Below are 23,040 nucleotides of genomic sequence, written 5' to 3'. Positions count from 1 at the left end.
GAAAGGAATAATGTATAATACTTCTGTAGGAGAATTAACTTGTCTAGGGCAAAAAGCTTATGATGATGATACAAAGAATACAACTTGGTGGTCGGCTTCAAATGTCTCAGAACCATCTAACCCGTTTGCTAGATACGCCAATTTAAAGGATGTGTGGTTTGATCTATCCATCACATCTACCTGGAAAGCCCCTGCAAATTTGTACTGGATCTGTGGTAAGAAAGCCTATTCGGAGTTGCCACAGGACTGGGAAGGGGCATGTGTGTTGGGTATGCTCAAACCATCCTTCTTCTTGTTACCTATTGAAACAGGTGAGACTTTAGGTGTTAAAGTGTATGATGTGAATCATAGGAAGAAAAGGGGACCCATAGAGATAGGCGCCTGGGAAGATAATGAATGGCCTCCCCAGCGTATTATAGATTATTATGGGCCAGCCACGTGGGCAGAAGATGGTACCTTTGGTTATAGAACCCCTATTTATATGCTCAACCGTATTATAAGATTACACGCGGTGGTTGAGATTATTACTAACGAGACATCACAAGCGCTCAATCTTCTAGCGAAGCATAATACCAGGATGAGGACAGCAGTATACCAAAATAGATTAGCCTTGGATTACCTTTTGGCAGTAGAGGGAGGTGTATGTGGGAAGTTTAACCTGAGCAATTGCTGTCTTCAAATAGATGACGAAGGGCAAGCAATAGCTGAGCTTACTAGCCATATGGTTAAACTAGCGCATGTGCCTACTCAGGTATGGAAAGGGTATAATCCAAGTAGTTGGTTTGGTAGCTGGTATGAGTGGTTTGGAGGGCTTAAGGCAGTGGTAGGTGGAGTCCTACTGATTTTAATGTTGTGTCTACTCCTGCCGTGTCTTATACCCTTAGTAGTTAGGTCTGTGCAAAGCCTGATAGAAAATATAGCAGAGAGGAAGGCTGCTGCACAGATAATGGCAATTTATAAATATGAGGCTCTAGATCAGGGAGAACCAATGCAGGAAGATGAGTGTTGAAGATTCACATCATAAGATAAGTCTGGTCTAGTTCAAGGTAACTTGCGGTGTATGCAAACCTAGGTTAAGTGATGCCTCAAGTAATTGTGAAATATCAAGAGGCATCAAAGGGGGGAATGTGGTGGAATCTCGGTAAAAATAAATTTAGTAGGCCGAGATTACCACGTGGCATGTGTACGTGCATATGCTGACGTATCGATCAGTTGGTTGCACGAGGCAAGATACGATCAGTAGTGTACGGAGCATGTGCAAGAATACAGGATGTAGTATTCCCCTCCTCCATTGTGCTGGACAGGCCATGCGGTCAAGCAGGAAGTTAATTCTTATTTGTATTGATTGGTCAAGAGAATGTGCGGGTGGAGCTTAATATGGGAGGAGTTATGTGCCTATATAAGGAGCCTGCACTATTGTCCGGGGCTCAGAACTTGTTGTATTTTGGTGACGTTAGTCCCTCTGAGTCCCGATCGGTGATCCAATAAAGAATCTCTTCCTTCCTGAAGAAACCTGTGTCCATCTCTCTGTGCTTCGCTTCCGTCAGTTTCTCCGGTATCAACAGCTCTGTATATAACATTTTCTAGCTAAAATGTTACACACCCCCCCCCTCCCCCCCCACACACACACAACAAAACAAACAAACAAGCAAAAAAACAGCAACATAACAAAGGGGTTTTGTTACAAAGCTGGTTCTGCAGCACAATATATTTGTGATACCCCTGTTCACAACCACAGCTATGAAATCTATATGTCTTGTGCATTACATCATTGTTTAAATATGGTCCACTACATCACCATAAGAATCTAAATGGTCTATGCCCATTTCATGTCGTGGTAACTCATAATATTAACGTATTCTCACACTTATTATGCTTGTGCGATTTGATTGTCACAGTGACCTGCTTACACAGCTTGCAAAAACTTTACTTGGACATTATAAAACTTGCATTTGACTATATATATATATATCTCCGTGTATCCATAGTGCTTTATAGAACACACACAGTCTGTCACTTTACAAGCAACGCAAAAACATACATATTTCAGCGTTCTTAAACAGTAAGTGCATCCCCCCCCCCTTAAATTACAGCTGTTCAAATTGAGCAGAAATAAAAATCCCTGTGATTCCAATGTTTAATTTGCTTAATCTAGCACTATTTAAAGTACCCACGCAGCCAAAATAAATATAAATCATTGGTACATTGTCCACTTTAACCAGCATGAAATTAGTTACAATAAAAAGTGGGTGTGAAGAATCAGAAAAGTTTTAGGAAGTCTATCCAGAGAGAAAGGTCAGGGCTCTTTACTAAGCACTTGGCTATAAATACAGAGCGTATGTTCAGAGAAGCAATCTCCACCAATGTCAGCCATACAGGAGGACTCTTAGAACTAGAACATTTAATTCAAATGAAACTCAAGCTATAACCTTTTAACACAGTACTATAAACAAACAATTATTAAAAATCGTAATAGTTACACCTCATGTACTAAAACATCTCAAGATGCATTTGTTGCATTCACTTCATGATGACGTAAGAAAGTAGATATTTGTAGAACTGGGGACCTTCCATTTTTAACCCTTGCAGCGCAACAATGAATTAATTGAAAGACAACCTATTCTACAAATCTGTTAGTGAAACATATGTTTGGCAAATAAAGCACACGCAGCATATCTGCCGCAGGACACCTGCTATATATTAAACACAAGAACATACATAGTAATCAAAAGCTCCAGTCTATGAAATCCTTAGCAATAGCTTCACACAGTGCCCTCTTCCACCACCAGAAAACTGAAATATTTAAAATCTTACTTGATTTCTTCATAATTCTCTCTTTAGAATTTGCTTTTCTGAATGTGACTGTCGCAGGAAACAGCACTGTTCATGCTAGAGGTAACGGCTAAACCTTTTAGAAAGGGAAACCACACTGACTGAAAATAGTCACAGCTTTTTTTTTTTTTTCTCCCTCTTCAGTCTGCCTGACAGCTTTTTTGGTTGCTGTAATTTGAATGTGTAGACAGAGAACTGTTGTACTTGCAAAGGTTAGCTGGGAAACCACACGACGTGTTAACATCTCAGCAGCTATGCAAATATTACCGGTAATTTTATGTAATTATCAGTAAAAAGTCTGAAACAAACGATTGATTTTTGCCGCCACTTTGTAGTTTTCACCGTAAGTCCTGGAGACTGTTTGTGGTTACTTTTTACATTACATAAAACATTTTTCTTATTATTTAGGAAAGACAGCATGTGAAATATACAAGAAGATAATTACCACTTTTTTTAAAGTATAGGAATGCTATAGGCGCAGCTAGTCCATTATATCTCAACCATCAATACGTTACTTTGGTGCCTATAGTATTCCTTTAACTCAGGGCTTGACAAATTTGCTTGGAATTTAGGAGCCAGCTAAAAAAGTTAGGAGCTAGTTTTTTTTTTTAATAAAAAAGTTGGGGGGCGGAGCCTAACAGCCGCACGGAACGGTCGCACATGCAGAGAGCTCCGTGCAAATGGGCTCTTCAAGAAGATATACCCACAAACATTCGACTTAAAACTTACCTCCCTGGACACCACAGTGTCGGGAAACATCCCCAGCACCTGAACCAGTGGCATATCGGACCGTGAGCGGCAAGTAATCCCAGAGAGGAGTTTGAGGCCTACTAGCCGCGCGGGAGAGGGAGGCGGCCGATCCCTCAGCCCGCTGTCAAGCACTCACCGGGAGGACCAGCATGCGACCTCTCCCCCCCCCCCCAGCCGGTGGGGGTTATCCTGGCTACCAGCAATGGAATCTCACTGGCGGAACTCCCGCAAATACACACTAGGGACGACCCGCCTGCCCTGACCAAGATGGCGGATGCCTCGTGTTACTCACTGACTCGACCTGTCGTGACCCTGCAGGAGAAGCTGGATGCCCTGTTTGCAAGATTCTGGTCCACACTAGCCGCACGCCGGCACAAGCCTACTGAAGTCCAGCCAGAGCCAACCTCACCACTACCAACGGGGCAGCCCGAACATCCTGGGCGACGCCACGCGGCTGTAGGGTCGCCGGGGAGGCAGCAGAAGTCATATAAATAAACCCAGAGCCGACAAAAACACCCAGCAAAGCCCAGCAGCCATCCCAAATCTCTGTCACAACCGGGAAAATCCTCTAGACGCACCTCACAGGCTCGGAAGAGCAACGTCACAAGCGACCACAAGCAACCCCTTAAAGGGCCTAGAGGACGAACCGCAGCACCTAAAGGGACTGGCAATATAGGCATTCTCACAGCCCAAGGCTGGTGGAACGCCGAGGCATGGGACTGGAACGCCTCTCCTGACCGGGACAGCACTTACCCTACGATAGGAGTGGGCTAAACGTTGGGAGACCACACATCCGCTTCTTTGGTGCCCCCTTATACCAGCTGTGGACTTCCCTTGTAAAATTTGTTATACAATAATTTCCTAGTTTAGCCCTAGTGTGCACCACATTATGCTACCACAGATGCCTATGCTCTGCCAGTGTTGACGCCCTAATCATTCGCCTGTTAACAGTGTTTTCATATTTGGTTTAGCTTGGGTACATACAGAAAGGACACCACTAATATCCCTAGCTTGTCTTAAAGCGTAGAGAAACTAGCCAGTTCATACCGATAAATGTCGCACTTATACACTCAATAGCCTGTAAAGCTTATCGCTTACCTGCTTGTGTAACTTAGCCATGCTTAGTCCTGGGCAATCTAACTCACTGACAAGTCGCATGTTTTTACACTAATATGCCTCAGGGCTTACAGCTTACCTAGTCATTACTCCAAACTGGCCACAACAAAACAAAATAGATTACATATATTGACTAACTAAACTGTTAGACAGCTAGGCATGTTATATCCACCAAGCTTGTTTTATCTCTCATGTTTTGCATTCTTAACCAAAAATGTGTGCAGTTACTCCTGACATATTGTGCTTATACTTGAAGCTTGTAACCATTCATAATGCATTTTACCTCTATGTCACTGTTATGCTATGTATGTCTCCACTGCACTTCAAAAATAAAGAATATAAAATAAAAAGTTGTTTAATTTACATATAAATGTTACTATATGTTACTATGTTACTATTTACTATAAATATACAATTCTTAAAGAGACACTATAGTCGCCATAATCACTACAGCTTAATGTAGTTGTTCCGGTGCCTATAGCCTTTCCCTGTAGCCTTTTCAATGTAAACGCTAGATTTTCAGAGAAAAAGCAGTATTTACATTGCTGTCTAGTAACACCTCTAGTGACAGTCACTCGGACGGCCACTATAGAGTCCTGTGCAGAGGCGGCTCTCTAACTAGGCGATTTAGGCGGCCGCCTAATGCCTCGCGGCCGCCATAATCGCCTTAGGGCAGTGTGACAGGTCGGGTTCTCGGTCAGAGACAGAGGACCCGACACAGGAGGGGGCCCGGCGGCTTGCCTTTTATGCTGCCGGGTGCGAGGCCCCTCCACACCGCCTGCCTGGGAGAGCCAGCATGTCTGCAGCTCCGCTGAATGCAGAGCTGCAGACTGAGTGGGTCTCGCGATCTAAGCCAACCCGCGGCAACGCTCTGACTGGCCGAGATCGCGAGACTAGACTTACCACGTGGTCTGCAGCTCTGCACCCGGCGAAGCTGCAGACCGTAAAGGGAGCCCACCGAACCACCAGGGATACAGCTTGGCCTGCCCACTGGACCACCAGAGGAACAAGTTAATGAAACGTTTTTTATGCATCAGCTCCCCACCCCCTACTCTTCCCTTCTACCACCCCACTACCCCAGCCACCCCACTACCCTCTGCCCCAGCCACCCCACTGCCCCAGCCACCCTACCACCCCATTGCCCCATCCACCCTACCATCCCACTGCCCCAGCCACCCCACCAACCTCTGTCCCAGTCACACTACCACCCCAGCCACCCTACTGCCCCAGCCACCCCACCACCCTCCACCCCAACCACCCTACCACCCCTGCCCCAGCCACCCTACCACCCTCTGCCCCAGCCACCATACCACCCCTGCCCCAGCAACCCAACCACCCCACTGCCCCAGCCACCCTCTGCCCCAGCCACCCTACCGCCTCAGCCACCCTACCGCCCCAGCCACCCTACTGCCCCAGCTACCTTCTGCCCCAGCCACCCTACCACCCCAGCCACCCAACTGCCCCAGCCACCCCACCACCCACTGCCCCAGCCACCCTACCACACCTGCCCCAGCCACCCTACCGCCCCAGCCACCCCACCATTCCACTGCCCCAGCCACCCTACCACCCTCTGCCCCAGCCACCCCACCACCCTCTGCCCCAGCCACCCTACCGCCCCAGCCACCCTAACACCCCAGCCACCCTAACACCCCAGCCACCCTACTACCCCAGTCACCCTTTGCCCCAGCCACCCTACCACCTCGGCCCCAGCCAGCCTACCACCCTCTCCCCCAGCCACCCTTCCACCCTCTGCCCCAGTCACCCTCTGCCCTCCTACCACCCCACTACCCTGTCACTGTCCTCCTACAACCCTCTGCCCTCCTACCACCTCCTAAACCCTTACAATCCTGTACTCCAACTGTGCAACACTCACCCCAAACCCTGTCACACATAGGTAGACAATGCTAGATACACTCATATATACATATACCGACACTTATGTATACATGACTGCAAGGCTATGTAACCATACCCCTCAGTCATGTATAAATGATTGGCATAATTGCTAATTACATTTGTTTATTGCAAATTAAGTAAGTTTGCATATTATGCCATAACTACAGTCAGAGAGATCACAATGCCGTGGCACAGGGAGCCGCTACACAGCATGCCTCTGAACAATGAATACAGAGACTAGCTCTCTGTATCCAGCGCTGCAAGCTTGTCCTTAAATACAACGACAGCACCTTAAACACACAATGCAACCCCTATTTTTAACTTTAGGTGTTATTGGGGGCCTGTTTGAGTTTCGCCTAAGGCCTCACAAAGTCTAGAGCCGCCACTGGTCCTGTGTCAGTACTTCAAAGTGTGCCGCACCTTTGTTCAGCACAGTGGTGTATTTAGGTTTTGTGCTGCCCTAGGCAGGATGGTGCTCAGGCACCCCCCCTAATTTAAATTTTCCCCACCCCTTATTGTCAAGGCCGCACAGTGACTGACAGATGCTCTCTCACTGACAGATGCACACACTCACTGATAGATGCATACACTCATTGACAGACACACACTTTCATATACACTGACAAACAATGACATACACACAATCACTGATTTGACACACTGATAGACAGACATACACTTACTCGGACACACACTCACTGACAGACTTACTAACAGACGCACGCACTGACTGACAGACGCACGCACTGACTGACCGACACATACACACTGACTGACCGACAGACACACACTCACACAAATTCACTGACACACACATTCACTGAAATACACACACTCACTGACAGACACACACACACACACACATTCACTGACAGACACACACATTCAGTGACTCACACACATTCACTGAAACACACACACACTCACTGACACACACATTCACTCACATTCACTGACACACACTCACTCACATTCACTGACACACACATTCACTGACTCACATTCACTGACACGCACTCACTCACATTCACTGACACTCACATTCACTGACACACACTTACTCACATTCACTAACACACACTCACTCACTCACATTCACTGACACACACAATTCCCCACACTCACAATTATTATTATTATTTTTATTTAAATCCACCCAGCCTCCCTACGTTTGGGATAGCTGGGTGTATGTTTCACCTGGGGTTCAGTGGAGCTGCTGGGCAGGAAGGCGAATGGATGTGCAGTTTTCCCTCGCCGCCCGCCCAAGAAACAACCACCTGCTGCCCCGGGGGAGCCCAAAGGTGGCAAGGTATTTGCTCGGACATTTGGGGGCGGTGTTTTTTGCCAGCCCCTGAAAATTGCCGCCCAAGGCAAATGCCTTGTTTGCCTCGCGGTAGACACATCCCTGGTTCAGCGTCTCTACACTCTGCACTCTGCATGGAGGTGCTGAATGTTATTCATAGAGAACATGCACAATATCCTCACAATGCTTTCCTATGGGAAAGCCTTGGTTTAGCGGAAATGATAAAGAATGGTGATCTCAGGAAGCAGGACAAGCAGTGGCAAAACCGGCACAGCGTGGGGAAAATACGTGAGTAAAAACACCTCTCTCATGTGTTTGGAGGGGGGCAGGTACCTAAACAGACACACACTCTCTGACACAGACACACACACAAACACTCTGACCCACACACACATTTTCACATACACACACTGACATACACACACACAAACACTCACATACACACACACACATTGAAATTTTTAATTATAATCAACCCAGCCTCCCTACCTTTGGGAAAGTTGTGTGGACTTTCCCTGGGGTCCAGTGGGGATGCTATCTCTTCCTGTGCGCGGGGGAGCAGTAATTTCCCTGCAGCTCCTCTCTGCTCCCCGTAGTGATGCCAGGGCCGGAATTACGTCATATTCCGGCTCCCGGCATCACTAGAAATCGTGAGAAAGCAGAAAGGAGTTGCAGGAAGAATACCGCTCCCTCGCACACTGCTTCCTGCCTCCAGAAACCCTTAACCACCGCCTCCCCCCCAACCCCCATTGTCCCCAGGGCAGTTGACTACATGTTCCCTGAGCTGGCTGCTTCCATGCTCCCCACTGCAAGTGACCGGCTCCAATGTTCCCCCATCGACCACTTTAACTAAAGGGCTGAAAAATCCCAGGCGCCGGCCAGGGCAAAATATCTTGTCGCAATGGCGACCTGGCGTCTGGTAGTTGTCAAGCCCTGCTTTAACTCAAACTGATGGCTTGGGTTAAAGAAAGATCTAAAGAGGTTTAACAGTGGAAATGGAAATCATTTTTAAGAACGCCTAATCGATTCCTTTAAGGGCAAGCAAGTGAACCGTAAGGAATGAAAAAAGGAATAATAACAGAAAATAAAAAAGGAAGAGAATATCACAATGCTTATATCATAGCTAAATATAAACTAAATCAAAAGAACCCATTCACACTAGTAGGAAAGGTGAACTTCAACAAGGACTACATTATAAATATTGAACATTATGCAGATCCAAGGGACCCAGACCAGGGGAGGAACTAATGAAGGGAGGTGCAAGCATTGCTTCCCTGAATCAGGAGTGACTATGAGGTAGATCCTTAACTGTCCTACAACTCCCATGATGCTTTGCCACCTAGAGGTTTAATATTTGCCCATCCTTGCAGATTTGTATTCATGTGCCGTGTCTGTGTGTTTGAATGTAAGCATGTGTTTATATGGAGTTTGTGTGTATTGTGTTGGCATGGTAGTGCTGATGTTTGAAAGCATTTTTGTGTAGTGTTGGTGTTTTGACTGTAGAGGTGTATTTGTGCTTATAGTTGGTGTTTATCCACACACAGAAAAGTAAAGAAGATATATATTTCTAGCCACCCTCCTGTTTCCTTACAGTTTGGGTGCAGAAAGTTAACTTCCTTGTTGGCCAGTTGCCGCTGGCTGCAGCAGACGGAAGCATGCTGGTGGGAGTTGGCTGAAGCTGATAGTAGTTGGCTGGCCCAGGTTCTCTCCCTCATATCCCCCTCTTGTATCTCCCCAGCAGCTCTGAAAGCATGCTAGGTGGAAGTGAAGTGTAATCACTGAATTAAAAAACAGAGAATATGAGAAGTCTGACAATGAGTCAACGCCCAGGTTTAAAATGAATAAAAATTAAAAAAAACTGTGGGCCCTGGACAGCTGCACCACCTCTATATTTTCCCCTGACCTAGATCATACCTTCCAACACAGGGAGGTATGTAATTAGGATTGGTGGGCTTGCCTTCTAGGGGGAGTCAGTAATAAATTTTCAACACAGGTGACCCCCACAACGGCCCTTCAGCCCTCTACTTGCAGGTCCATAAATGCTTTCTAAATAGTCCTAGTGCCCACTGCATAGCGCAATTGCGTCTAATGATGTTATTAATGACAATTTCACTATGTCACTGCATACTCAGAATTATTATTTAGCTCAGCATTTGTGCAAAAAGAAAGTCCATTTTCTACATTTACTATGAAAGGGACAAACTGAGATGTAAATACTTTTCGCTTTCCTGAATGTTGGAAAAACTAAAAATGTATCCACAACAATGCTACAGTTTGACTCATTGTAATGAGGTATTGCCAGGGCATGAGTTGTACCATGACAACTACAAGGCTGTATTGGTTATAGTTTTGAATTATACAGTTGCAATAAAAAGTATGTAAACCCTTTGGAATGATATGGATTTCTGCACAAATTAGTCATAAAATGTGATCTGATCATCATCTAAGTCACAACAATAGACAATCACAGTCTGCTTACACTAATAACACACAAAGAATTAAATGTTGCCATGTTTTTATTGAACACACCATGTAAACATTCACAGTGAACCCCTAGACTAATGACATCTCCAAGAGCTAATTGGAGTGAGATGTCAGCCAACTGGAGTCCAGTCAATGAGATGAGATTGGAGGTGTTGGTTACAGCTGCCCTGCCCTATAAAAAACACACACCAGTTCTGGGTTTGCTTTTCACAAGAAGCATTGCCTGATGTGAATGATGCCTCGCACAAAAGAGCTCTCAGAAGACCTACGTTCAAGAATTGTTGACTTGCATAAAGCTGGAAAGGGTTATAAAAGTGTCTCCAAAAGCCTTGCAGTTCATCAGTCCACGGTAAGACAAATTGTCTATAAATGGAGAAAGTTCAGCACTGCTGCTACTCTCCCTACGAGTGGCCGTCCTGTAAATATGACTGCAAGAGCACAGCGCAGACTGCTCAATGAGGTGAAGAAGAATCCTAGAGTGTCAGCTAAAGACTTACAAAAGTCACTGGCAAATGCTAACATCCCTGTTAGCGAATCTACAATACGTAAAACACTAAACAAGAATGGATTTCATGGGAGGATACCAAAGAGGAAGCCACTGCTGTCCAAACAAAACATTGCTGCACGTTTACAGTTTGCACAAGAGCACCTGGATGTTCCACAGCAGTACTGGCAAAATATTCTGTGGACAGATGAAACCAAAGTTGAGTTGTTTGGAAGAAACACACAACACTATGTGTGGCGAAAAAGAGGCACAGCACACCAACATCAAAACCTCATCCAACTGTGAAGTATGGTGGTGGGGGCATCATTGTTTGGGGCTGCTTTGCTGCGTCAGGGCCTGGACGGATTGCTATTTTTGAAGGAAAAATGAATTCCCAAGTTTATCAAGACATTTTGCAGGAGAACTTAAGGCCATCTGTCTACCAGATGATGGGTGTTGCAACAGGACAATGACCCAAAGCAAAGAAGTAAATCAACAACAGAATGACTTAAACAGAAGAAAATACACCTTCTGAAGTGGCCCAGTCAGAGTCCTGACCTCAACCCGATTGGGATGCTGTGGCATGACCTCAAGAAAGCGATTCACACCAGACATCCTAAGAATATTGCTGAACTGAAACAGTTCTGTAAAGAGGAATGGTCAAGAATTACTCCTGACCGTTGTGCACGTCTGATCTGCAACTACAGGAAATGTTTGGTTGAAGTTATTGCTGCCAAAGGAGGTTCAACCAGTTATTAAATCCAAGGGTTCACATACTTTTTCCACCTGCACTGTCAATGTTTACATGGTCTGTTCAATAAAAACATGTCAACATTTCATTCTTTGTGTGTTACTAGTTTAAGCAGACTGTGATTGTCTATTGTTGTGACTTAGATGATGATCAGATCACATTTTATGACCAATTTGTGCAGAAATCCATATCATTCCAAAGGGTTCACATACTTTTTCTTGCAACTGTAACTTATGCATTAAGAAGCAATTTAACTAACACACGGAGCGTCACCTGTAAGAGTTGCATCATTGTACAAAATGAACCATGAAGGTATAACTTGCAATCTTCCAATGCACATTAAATTTACATTCCTAATTGCGATTTTAATTGTGCATTGTGTTAGAAGATGTCTAGAACAGCAAGCAAGCAAGCAATGACTGGTGGTTTATGAAATGGGAAGTGATCTGCACCACACCGATGAATTGCCAGCTTTCTCAATAAGGTTTATATTACATTTATTTATTTCAATTCAAAAATATGGGTATTATTGCTCCACATCTACAAGAATTATACTGAAATGATAAAGACATTCTCTAAGACTGCTTTCCTCATGGTAAATAGTATAGTGATGGCTTTGAGCATCTAAACTAACTACAATCAATGGTTCAAAGTGATCAACATGGGACTTGTCTAACTGGAGAATTTTCCATGTCTGTGCTATGTAAGAGTGTGGTAATGGCACAATGCCTTTATGGAGTTTAAAGAAACCGAGGAATCATTGCTGTTCACAAACAGTCAATATCCGGATATTGTGGGTATTTATATATTTTAGGCACAAGGCCAGAATAATAAAGGGACTTCTGGAGTCGAATCTGCAGGCCCACACATTTCAACATGCCTACTGCTGCTTTTAGGAAAGGACTATTCCTGATCTCAACAGTGCCAACCAGAGTTTTCTTGGACTGTTCCAAAGAAATAAACTGTCTTCTGCATCCAAGATGGCAGATGCAGAAAGGTTTTGATTGCTTCTGTGATCTTCCTGGGAAAGCCCACACACCAGACATCTACTGGATTTCTCTGGGTTCACCAACTTAGGAACTGCACATCACTGCATACAAATACTCTGGTTCTAGGGCCTGGAACATGACTGATGATCCCAAGGAGCAGCATACTTAAGGACAGGCTTCAGTATTCTAGACTGCGTACAGGTTGACTATTGTTTCTTGGCTATATTGGGCCATCCAACACTTATCTAGAGTCTTTTATAGCAATACCTAACAGTAACATCATCTGTTTTGGTGGACACCTCCTAATGCACCTTTTTTTCCACATTCTACTGTTGTTCATACTATTTTCATATTTTATTGGTTAGAAATTATTATTATTATTGCCATCTATATTTATATTGGCGTTTATATTGTGCCGTTGTATTCCACAGAGTTTTACAAAAAATATAAAGGGACAAAGGTAGTTAACAACAAATGAAACAAATAAAAAAACATAGGTCCTTCCTTAAGGCATATGAAGGTGAAAGAAATATAGTAGTATACATACAGGTATATTTATATCTTGCCATGTGACGTCTTAATCTAATAGTCTTTTATTATGTTTAAACTCCAAAATGACATTAAACAGAGTAATTAATATCTCCAGTCTTTTCGGGGGTGGGGTGGGGTCATTGAAAAAGTCTCATTTTGATTGCCTTGGAACTATTTCTGAATGTTCTCCACTAACTAAAATGAAGCTTAAACACAATAAAGATCTGATTGCATCCTAGCTAACTGCGTAACTCGATAACATGTTTGGATTAATAGTTCCTGTAGGATTCCAAAACAGCAGAGAGTACATCATTAAACACAGTATCATATCATTTGACTCAACATAACCGCTTCATGACAAGGGGAGAGCTTTATTTTTCTGTGGGATTGTACTAAATGGGGGAGACTGGTGGGTCAGTTAAAGAAAAATAACTCCAAGTATCAAATCTGAAAGGTTATCTAATAAATGAAATTGGGCTAAGCAGTGGCCAGTCCAGGAGGCAGAGTTTTGTAGTCAGGTACAGGTCACAATAACACAGTATTAAAATATGGTAAGGCAGGTAACAACAGTAACACACTAATATACTTGAGCATTGTTTGAGGTGCTCAGAGGTTTCTATAGGGAATGAGGTGAAAATCATGACTACAGGAGCAAGGCGCACCCAAGAGGCATGGTTTCTTCAAGAGGCAGTCTTCAAATAGGAACAAAATATAATGACATTTTGGCTCTTATATGAGCCTTTATAAGTCTAATGCACTAAGTGAAGCATTCTCCTATACAAAGCAACATCAATAATAATCAAAAATCAATAAATTAGACTCACCAAGAGCAGCATCAGGGCATGCAACGCCACACGTGAAGTGTAATGGTGTCACCCTTAGGGGTCGAAACGTTGATTTTGTTCACGGATGTACTGATGACTTTTTCACCTAAATAAACCAGTTTCCACTTTACTGAAGACCTTATGAGTGCACCCCTGACTTTATGTTTATATATATATATATATAGTGTGCAGATTTTTGTTTAACATTGTATTAACTATCCACAGACTTTAGGTGGAAAGAGTTTTCAATCACGATTTTTTTTCCCCACCATAACCTTTTTAGTTTTTTCTTCCCAAGCACTACCAAGCCTCAACAAGCAAACCAGTAACCAACCTCATGCTGATTATTTGCATTAACAATTAAACAGCTGTCCATGAGTGGTTCACTGGCTTTGCATCTTTTCCTAAGTTGTGTTTCAAAGCTGTTGTATACAGCAAACACAAACTCAAAGGAATCCATGTTTAAAATGGAATGAGGCAAAAATGTGATTCTTTGTTAAACTAATTTGCATATGCCCACCCAGAATCCTTTGCGGTAGTAACATCACTGGAGATCTGTGGGAAAAGCAAGTCTTATGGCTGGACTGGTGTGCAGATTTTTGTTTAACATTAAAAAAGTTGGTGGGGGTGTACATGTGGTGTTTAGTGTTTGATGAGTTAACCCTAGGGTTAAGGTAAATTATTTTTTTCACTTTAAGGTTTTGAATTCTTACATGTGGGACTAAGGAAATAATTTGTTTAGGTTTTGGTAGGATCTAAATTTTAGGTTAGGGAAAATCGGAGTTTAGGACATGTGAAGTTTGAATTGTCATTTACAAAGTACTCATTCTAACTATGTCTTCTTAGTCCAGTCAGCCTCCCAAGACTGATATTAGAATGGCAGGAATTACACAGTGTCTCTGCTACTGCTGCAAGGTACTTCCTGTGTGAGAGGCACTTAGTGGGCAGATGGGAAGCGATCGCTTCCTCTTCCGGTCCAGCCTCACACACAGACACTGGAGGAGCAGGGACACCACTGAGTTTTACACCCTTTATAATAGTTCCGGTAGCTTGGCAATCAAAAAGATATAGGCTTACTTGACACAGAGGACATTGGCCAATGGAAAATTTAGCAATGCCCAGGGCTATGCAGGACTACAACTGCGGCTCCAATCCCTGTCAGATTCCCCCGGAAAAGTCTCCGAGTGCAAGCATTTTTACCACACTGCACAAAATCCAGTTTTCCTCCCACTTGTTTATTCTAGTATTTTCTTCTCACCTCCTTCACCTACCTACTTTATCCTGATGCTAGAATATCTTCTTTCTTTGTTAGTCTGTGTTTTTCTGTGCATTTCTATTCGTCTCATGCTGCACATTTCCTTAATTTCCAGCTTTCTGTCTTTTTCCTATTATTTTTCTCTTTTTACTCTCTTCACTAGTCTCTGTGTGTTGACGATGTGAGGCTGCTTTTGTATTATCTATATGAACGACTGTGTTTATGGGGAGGCTATGTTTGTGAGTGTTGTGTGTTTGAAAGTTAGGTTTGTATACTTGGTGGGCTGTGTGGAGGTAGGCAATTTATTTTGTGCATGTAGAAACTGTGGATGTTGTGTGTCTGGTTGAAATGTTGGTCTATACATACCTCCTAATGATCCCTATTTATGAGGGCCAGTCCTTATTTTGGGCCCAAACTCCTCCGTTCTTCTGCCCTATCATAATGTCCCTCTTTTATAGGTGCTTCATACTGTCTGAGTATAACAGAGCTCCACAACAATAATATTCACATTTTATTTACAATAAATATATTTAGAAAACAGTACATGTACATATGATGTTCTTGTTCTAAATTACATTTTAGTTGCATGTACTATTAGCAAGTCATCTAAAATTTCTCAGAACAGCCCCACACCTGTACCCCTACTCACACCCCTAAAATGTAAGTGTCCCTTACATACACTAATTTCAATAACTGTTGTATAAGGTTGATCTATGCAAAAATGAATAAATACAAATAATTTAATGTTTCCATTACTACCCTAATTGTTAGAATATTACTGGGCGTTAATTCTTTAACTGCATCATGTGATAACGGAAAAATACGGTTTATGAATTACATTTGTGCACATTTACTGTTATCTGAATAATTTTATTGGATTAACCCTTTGAAAACCAGATTGCTTACTCAGTGGGATAATTACTTTGTTTTAGACATCAGGATCAGTATTAATATTCTGTGATAATTCTTGATTTCCGCAATTCTGTCTTTTGGGATTATCCTCTAACCACATCCAGTTATCCTGGCACCAGTTAGTGAAAGACATGTCTGGATGTTATTCATCTCTCAGGAATACAAACATTGCTACTGCTGCAAGATATTAATTAAGGATCCATTTATTCTATTTCCTTATTCCATTGATGGCTTAGACTAGCCTAACATCAAGGGGATTGTGTTCCTGAAACATCGGGTCTGTCAAACTTAGCCATATCTGCCTTAGTCACTCTTTCCTGCATAGTTACCATAACCAAGCATGGTTTCTGTCAATACACTATTTGAGGACTCCTTAAATAGAACATCTATGTGTTGTTTTATTACTTTTTATTTTTCTTAAATGATATTATTATAAGTATTCATCACATACCGACAAGATAAGAATGAAAACATGTCAACGGTACAGCCAGGGCCGGCCTTAGGGGTGTGCGAGCTGTGCGGCCGCACAGGGCGCCATGGTGCAGGGGGCGCCCTGCGGCCGCATAGCTCACACGGCATGTCTGTTAGCCGCAATGCTAACAAGACATTTGCCTTGGGCGGCATTTTCCAGGGGGCGGCAAAAAAAGCCGCCCCCAAATGCCCAAGGCAAATGTCTTGTTAGCCTTGCGGCTAACAGACATGCCTGGCTGCTGGGCGGTCGGGTGGCGCTGGCGGGCGGCTGGCGAGGGAGCACTTCCTCTGAGCTGTATGCTCAGCTCCCTCGTGCGCCGCAGAGTGAGGCTGGGAGCCGGAATATGACGTCATATTCCGTCTCCCAGCCTCACTCTGCAGCGCGCGAGGGAGCTGAGCATACAGCTCAGAGGAAGTGCTCCCTCGCCAGCCGCCCGCCAGCGCCGCCCGCCCAGCCCAGCAGCCACTGGACCACCAGGGAGGAAGAGACCCCCCCCCCAGCATTCCCAAAGGCAGGGAGGCTGGGGGGGGGTCTAAATAAATGTTAAAAAATTTGTTAATGTGGGTGTGTGTGTGTATGTTAGTGTGTGTGTATGTTAGTGTGTGTGTGTATGTTAGTGTGTGTATGTTAGTGTGTGTCTGTGTGTGTGTGTATGTTATTGTGTGTGTATGTTAGTGTGTGTATGTTAGTGTGTGTGTGTGTGTATGTTAGTGTGTGTCTGTTAGTGTGTATGTTAGTGTGTGTCTGTGTCTGTTAGTGTGTGTGTGTGTATGTTAGTGTGTGTCTGTGTCTGTTAGTGTGTGTCTGTGTATGTTAGTGTGTGTCTGTGTCTGTTAGTGTGTGTCTGTGAGTGTGTTTGTCTGTTAGTGAGTGTGTGTGTCTGACTGTGTGTGTGTGGCTGTCTGCCTGTGTGTGTCTGTTTGCCTGTGTGTGTGTGTGAGACTGTCTGCGCGTGTGTGTGTGTGACTGTCTGCGCGTGTGTGTGTGTGACTGTCTGCGTGTGTGTGTGTGTGTGACAGGGTGTGTGGGAAGGGGTAAGGAGTGGGGGAGGGGGGGACGGGAAGGGGGGGCGCTGTGAAGATTTTTTGCACAGGGCGCCCAAATGCCTAAGGCCGGCCCTGGGTACAGCAACAGATATGGTAAGTGGAAGACACCCCAGTGTGACATAAAGATAAACAGCAGAATGTATTTTTTTTTCATATTTATATATATTAGTCTGTGTGTTGACGCATTTTTACCACACTACACAAAATCGAGTTTTCCTCCCACTTGTTTATTCTAGTATTTTCTTCTCACCTCCTTCACCTACCTAATTTGTTCTGATGCTAGAATATCTTCCTACTTTGTTAGTCTGTGTTTTTCTGTGCATTTCTATTCGTCTCATGCTGCACATTTCCTTAATTTCCAGGTTTCTCTCTTTTTCCTATTATTTTTCTCTTTTTACTCTCTTCACTAGTCTCTGTGTGTTGACATTATATATATATATATATGAGGAAATATAGAATTGATGTGTATTTTTGCATATGAGGTTTGTCCAGAAAGTATCCAGCCATGTAAAATGAAAAATAGAGGCATATGTAGAAGAAGATGCAAGAAGCATTGTACACAGAACAATGACACCTCAGTCCTCATCAAAGTAGGCACCTTGGGACCTCGCACAGTTCTCCAAGCGGCTATTCCACACTCTGCAAAATACTTTGTTGGAATCGTCATCAGCTGCCTCATCATATTTACATGAATCTCACCAACGGTCTGCAATCTTTTCACTTTCAAGGATAATTAGTTTTGGGAAAAGCTGGGTGTCACAGGGCGCCAAATCTTTCAGCAGATTCTTCACCATCTTTAAGCATTTGTGCCACACGTATTTGCGCTGCACTCATTGAGTCATCCCCGAAAAACCTTCCAAATAATTTCCGCGGAGGAATGTTCAAGCTTGAAAAAAAAAAAAAAGTACACATGCTCACTCAATGGCATCTAGCGCCCACACTGACTAGTACAGTGAAGTCGTGATTGTTCACAGGTTACATCAATGTTGCGCAAACCATACTTGTTATATTCAATAAATAGGTGCACAATATGGAGTCTACAGAATTTCAAGTGAAGCTCAAAACACCTTAAGTGGTATCCCCTAAACCACCTCTACAAAATACAAAAAAACATACATACATAAGGTGGAGCTTCTTGTACAAGTTGTTCAAATATGTATCTGTAATAATATAAATACAAAACACAAATAGTGCAATATTGCAGAAATAGAAATGATCTATAAAGAGACGTATATGATGTCACTCACAAGTCAGGAGTCATAAACCACATATGACTCGGATGGTAAGCGCTTGTGGACTCTTTAAGGATGTCCAATCCTTTCTTGTGTTGACTTTGCTGGAAACCTGGTTCCTTTTGTTTTATGAAGTGGTGATGGTTGTTCAATATCCCCAGTATTTGGTATGTGTATATAGGATGCCACAGCAAAGTTTTCAAAAACAATTTGCTTTTATTGGTGATCCACAATAAATATACACTAAAAATGCAATGTTAAAAAACTTAATGCAAAAAAACTTGATGCAAGTAAAATAAATATAAATACCGGATACAAATGTCTCTGGATGACTAAATAGTCCACATAAATGTCCAAAACGCGTTTCGCCCTTAAATGGGCTTCCTCAGTTGGCTGTGTGTCTTCTCCTTGTCTTCTGTTCTTTAAATAAGTCACTCGCTTTTTAGTTCCGGGTTCCGGAATTTCCGTTTCCGGTATTTGCTCACTTCCGGGTTTCGACAGTGTGAACTGTTGGAACGCAAACGTGCGTTCCACCATCAAGCGTTTGTACTCTTCCGCTTCCGGTTTGCGTTCCAACCAAATGGAATAGGATAACTTTATTGGTTAGTGTAAAAACACACATCATGTCTTATAAAATCGCTTCAATATACATTCATATGTCTACCAGTAAGAGGTTGTCATTTATTCACAGACTGTGTGATTTGTTTACTTATTACCCTTTATTCTCAGACTGTGTGATTTATTTATTTGTTCAATCAATACAAAAGATATAAATAAACGAAACGAAAGCTCTGCTATTTGCAATATTTTATAGAAATAGTGATATGTTTTATTTTTATTAATTAGCTCTCAGGAATTATATCAATTGTATTAATTGGATGTTAAAAAAATATAAGATATTGAATACATACATATTATGTTTGATTCTGCCGTAGTACTAAACTTTAAAAGTGCATAAGTGCAAATAACATAAAAATGGAAGCCTGCAAGGTGCATTAACTTAAAAAACTTCAAACCAATTTTTGGGCATTTCACCAAAAAAAGGGACACATGTGTCCTAAAGTGTAATAAGCTAAGTTTAAAAGTATATTGGTGGTTTCTATTTAGATAATTCTAAAATATAATAGATAAACTTAATAAAAGATATAAGGCTGTATATATTCTGCCTATTAAAAGGGAGTCAGGAATGTTTCCTTAGAAGGTATATCCGAAGGATGATCTCAGAAGGGGAAATTGGTATAAATTGATTAAAATCATACAAAATATAGTATCAGTTTATAAAATGACACAACTCAAAATCTTGGTTTAAACCGTGGGGGACCAATGTATTAAAATTGAATATATACTTCATCTCTTCCATTCCAATTTTTTTGGTGTAATTTCCTCCTCTCCAATCCTTTTTAACAAGCTTGATTGCACAAAAAAAGAGTCCCTCTGGATTCTGATCATGGGCTGATTTGTAATGCTTGGAGACACTGTGTGACTCCAATCCTTTTCTGATGTTCCTCACATGTTCTGCTATTCTTATATGAAGACAGCGGATTGTTCTTCCTATGTATAGGAGATTACAGGGGCATTTAAGTAAATATATCACTCCCTTAGTGTGGCATGATAAGTGGTCCTTGATTTCAAATTTTTTGTTGGTGTAGGGTTCTAGATCTAGTATGTGCCTTTTTCTACTTTTTGTCCCTCTACATGCCAAACAGGTTCCGCAACCAAAGAAGCCTTTACTTTGGTTTAGAAAACTATTAACAGGGGTTATATTCCTTAGACTACTCTGTGTAAGAGTTCTCTTTAGATTGCACGCTCCCCGATAGTCTAAGGAATATAACCCCTGTTAATAGTTTTCTAAACCAAAGTAAAGGCTTCTTTGGTTGCGGAACCTGTTTGGCATGTAGAGGGACAAAAAGTAGAAAAAGGCACATACTAGATCTAGAACCCTACACCAACAAAAAATTTGAAATCAAGGACCACTTATCATGCCACACTAAGGGAGTGATATATTTACTTAAATGCCCCTGTAATCTCCTATACATAGGAAGAACAATCCGCTGTCTTCATATAAGAATAGCAGAACATGTGAGGAACATCAGAAAAGGATTGGAGTCACACAGTGTCTCCAAGCATTACAAATCAGCCCATGATCAGAATCCAGAGGGACTCTTTTTTTGTGCAATCAAGCTTGTTAAAAAGGATTGGAGAGGAGGAAATTACACCAAAAAAATTGGAATGGAAGAGATGAAGTATATATTCAATTTTAATACATTGGTCCCCCACGGTTTAAACCAAGATTTTGAGTTGTGTCATTTTATAAACTGATACTATATTTTGTATGATTTTAATCAATTTATACCAATTTCCCCTTCTGAGATCATCCTTCGGATATACCTTCTAAGGAAACATTCCTGACTCCCTTTTAATAGGCAGAATATATACAGCCTTATATCTTTTATTAAGTTTATCTATTATATTTTAGAATTATCTAAATAGAAACCACCAATATACTTTTAAACTTAGCTTATTACACTTTAGGACACATGTGTCCCTTTTTTTGGTGAAATGCCCAAAAATTGGTTTGAAGTTTTTTAAGTTAATGCACCTTGCAGGCTTCCATTTTTATGTTATTTGCACTTATGCACTTTTAAAGTTTAGTACTACGGCAGAATCAAACATAATATGTATGTATTCAATATCTTATATTTTTTTAACATCCAATTAATACAATTGATATAATTCCTGAGAGCTAATTAATAAAAATAAAACATATCACTATTTCTATAAAATATTGCAAATAGCAGAGCTTTCGTTTCGTTTATTTATATCTTTTGTATTGATTGAACAAATAAATAAATCACACAGTCTGAGAATAAAGGGTAATAAGTAAACAAATCACACAGTCTGTGAATAAATGACAACCTCTTACTGGTAGACATATGAATGTATATTGAAGCGATTTTATAAGACATGATGTGTGTTTTTACACTAACCAATAAAGTTATCCTATTCCATTTGGTTGGAACGCAAACCGGAAGCGGAAGAGTACAAACGCTTGATGGTGGAACGCACGTTTGCGTTCCAACAGTTCACACTGTCGAAACCCGGAAGTGAGCAAATACCGGAAACGGAAATTCCGGAACCCGGAACTAAAAAGCGAGTGACTTATTTAAAGAACAGAAGACAAGGAGAAGACACACAGCCAACTGAGGAAGCCCATTTAAGGGCGAAACGCGTTTTGGACATTTATGTGGACTATTTAGTCATCCAGAGACATTTGTATCCGGTATTTATATTTATTTTACTTGCATCAAGTTTTTTTGCATTAAGTTTTTTAACATTGCATTTTTAGTGTATATTTATTGTGGATCACCAATAAAAGCAAATTGTTTTTGAAAACTTTGCTGTGGCATCCTATATACACATACCAAATACTGGGGATATTGAACAACCATCACCACTTCATAAAACAAAAGGAACCAGGTTTCCAGCAAAGTCAACACAAGAAAGGATTGGACATCCTTAAAGAGTCCACAAGCGCTTACCATCCGAGTCATATGTGGTTTATGACTCCTGACTTGTGAGTGACATCATATACGTCTCTTTATAGATCATTTCTATTTCTGCAATATTGCACTATTTGTGTTTTGTATTTATATTATTACAGATACATACTTGTTATATTAACAATGGCTGGACTTTTCCAGGAAGAACTTGTATATGCTAATATTTTAAATTTTTGGTCATCTGTATTGTAACAATTATACATTGACTATTTAGTTCATAAATAATCAAAAGAAGATATAGCGGAGGGCGGAGCCAAGCTGCAGAGCAGAGAAGTCACATGGCACTGCAGCTCCAGCGATTTCACTCAAAAACACACTGATTTCTCGGATAAAAACCAACCAAAACAGCCATAAACCCCAGGCCACTGAAGGAACCGACATGGGCCGGAAAAATTAAAAACAAAAGCCAGACCAGCCAAGACCTGGCCTCGACATTGGAGCCATGTGGAGACAGGCTCGCGGAGCGACCGGGTCCAAGATGGCCGACTACCCAGAAACTTACTCAGACCTGTCGGACGACTTTTCCCATGGGGAGGACATGCTCATCCCTCCCAGCTTACCGGCCACTACACCCAAGCCCCTGGATCCCAACAATGCACCTGT

The 23,040-nt window shown here is 42.1% G+C and overlaps 1 protein-coding gene across 1 annotated transcript in view; it reads right to left on the bottom strand.

Moving 5' to 3' along the window:
• CEP85L (centrosomal protein 85 like) overlaps window positions 1–2,902 on the bottom strand; it is a 251,083-nt gene extending 248,181 nt beyond the window's left edge. Inside the window, exon 1 of the mRNA XM_063443477.1 lies at window positions 2,815–2,902. Within this exon, the coding sequence (XP_063299547.1) occupies window positions 2,815–2,827 (13 nt within the window). The 5' untranslated portion in view covers window positions 2,828–2,902. The remainder of the gene's footprint in view (window positions 1–2,814) is intronic.
• Window positions 2,903–23,040: the final 20,138 nt, after the last annotated feature.

This window comes from Pelobates fuscus, chromosome 2, assembly GCF_036172605.1.
Source record: "Pelobates fuscus isolate aPelFus1 chromosome 2, aPelFus1.pri, whole genome shotgun sequence".
In the NCBI taxonomy this organism is placed as follows: Eukaryota; Metazoa; Chordata; class Amphibia; order Anura; family Pelobatidae; genus Pelobates; species Pelobates fuscus.
This window is presented reverse-complemented; position numbering and strand designations above follow the sequence as displayed.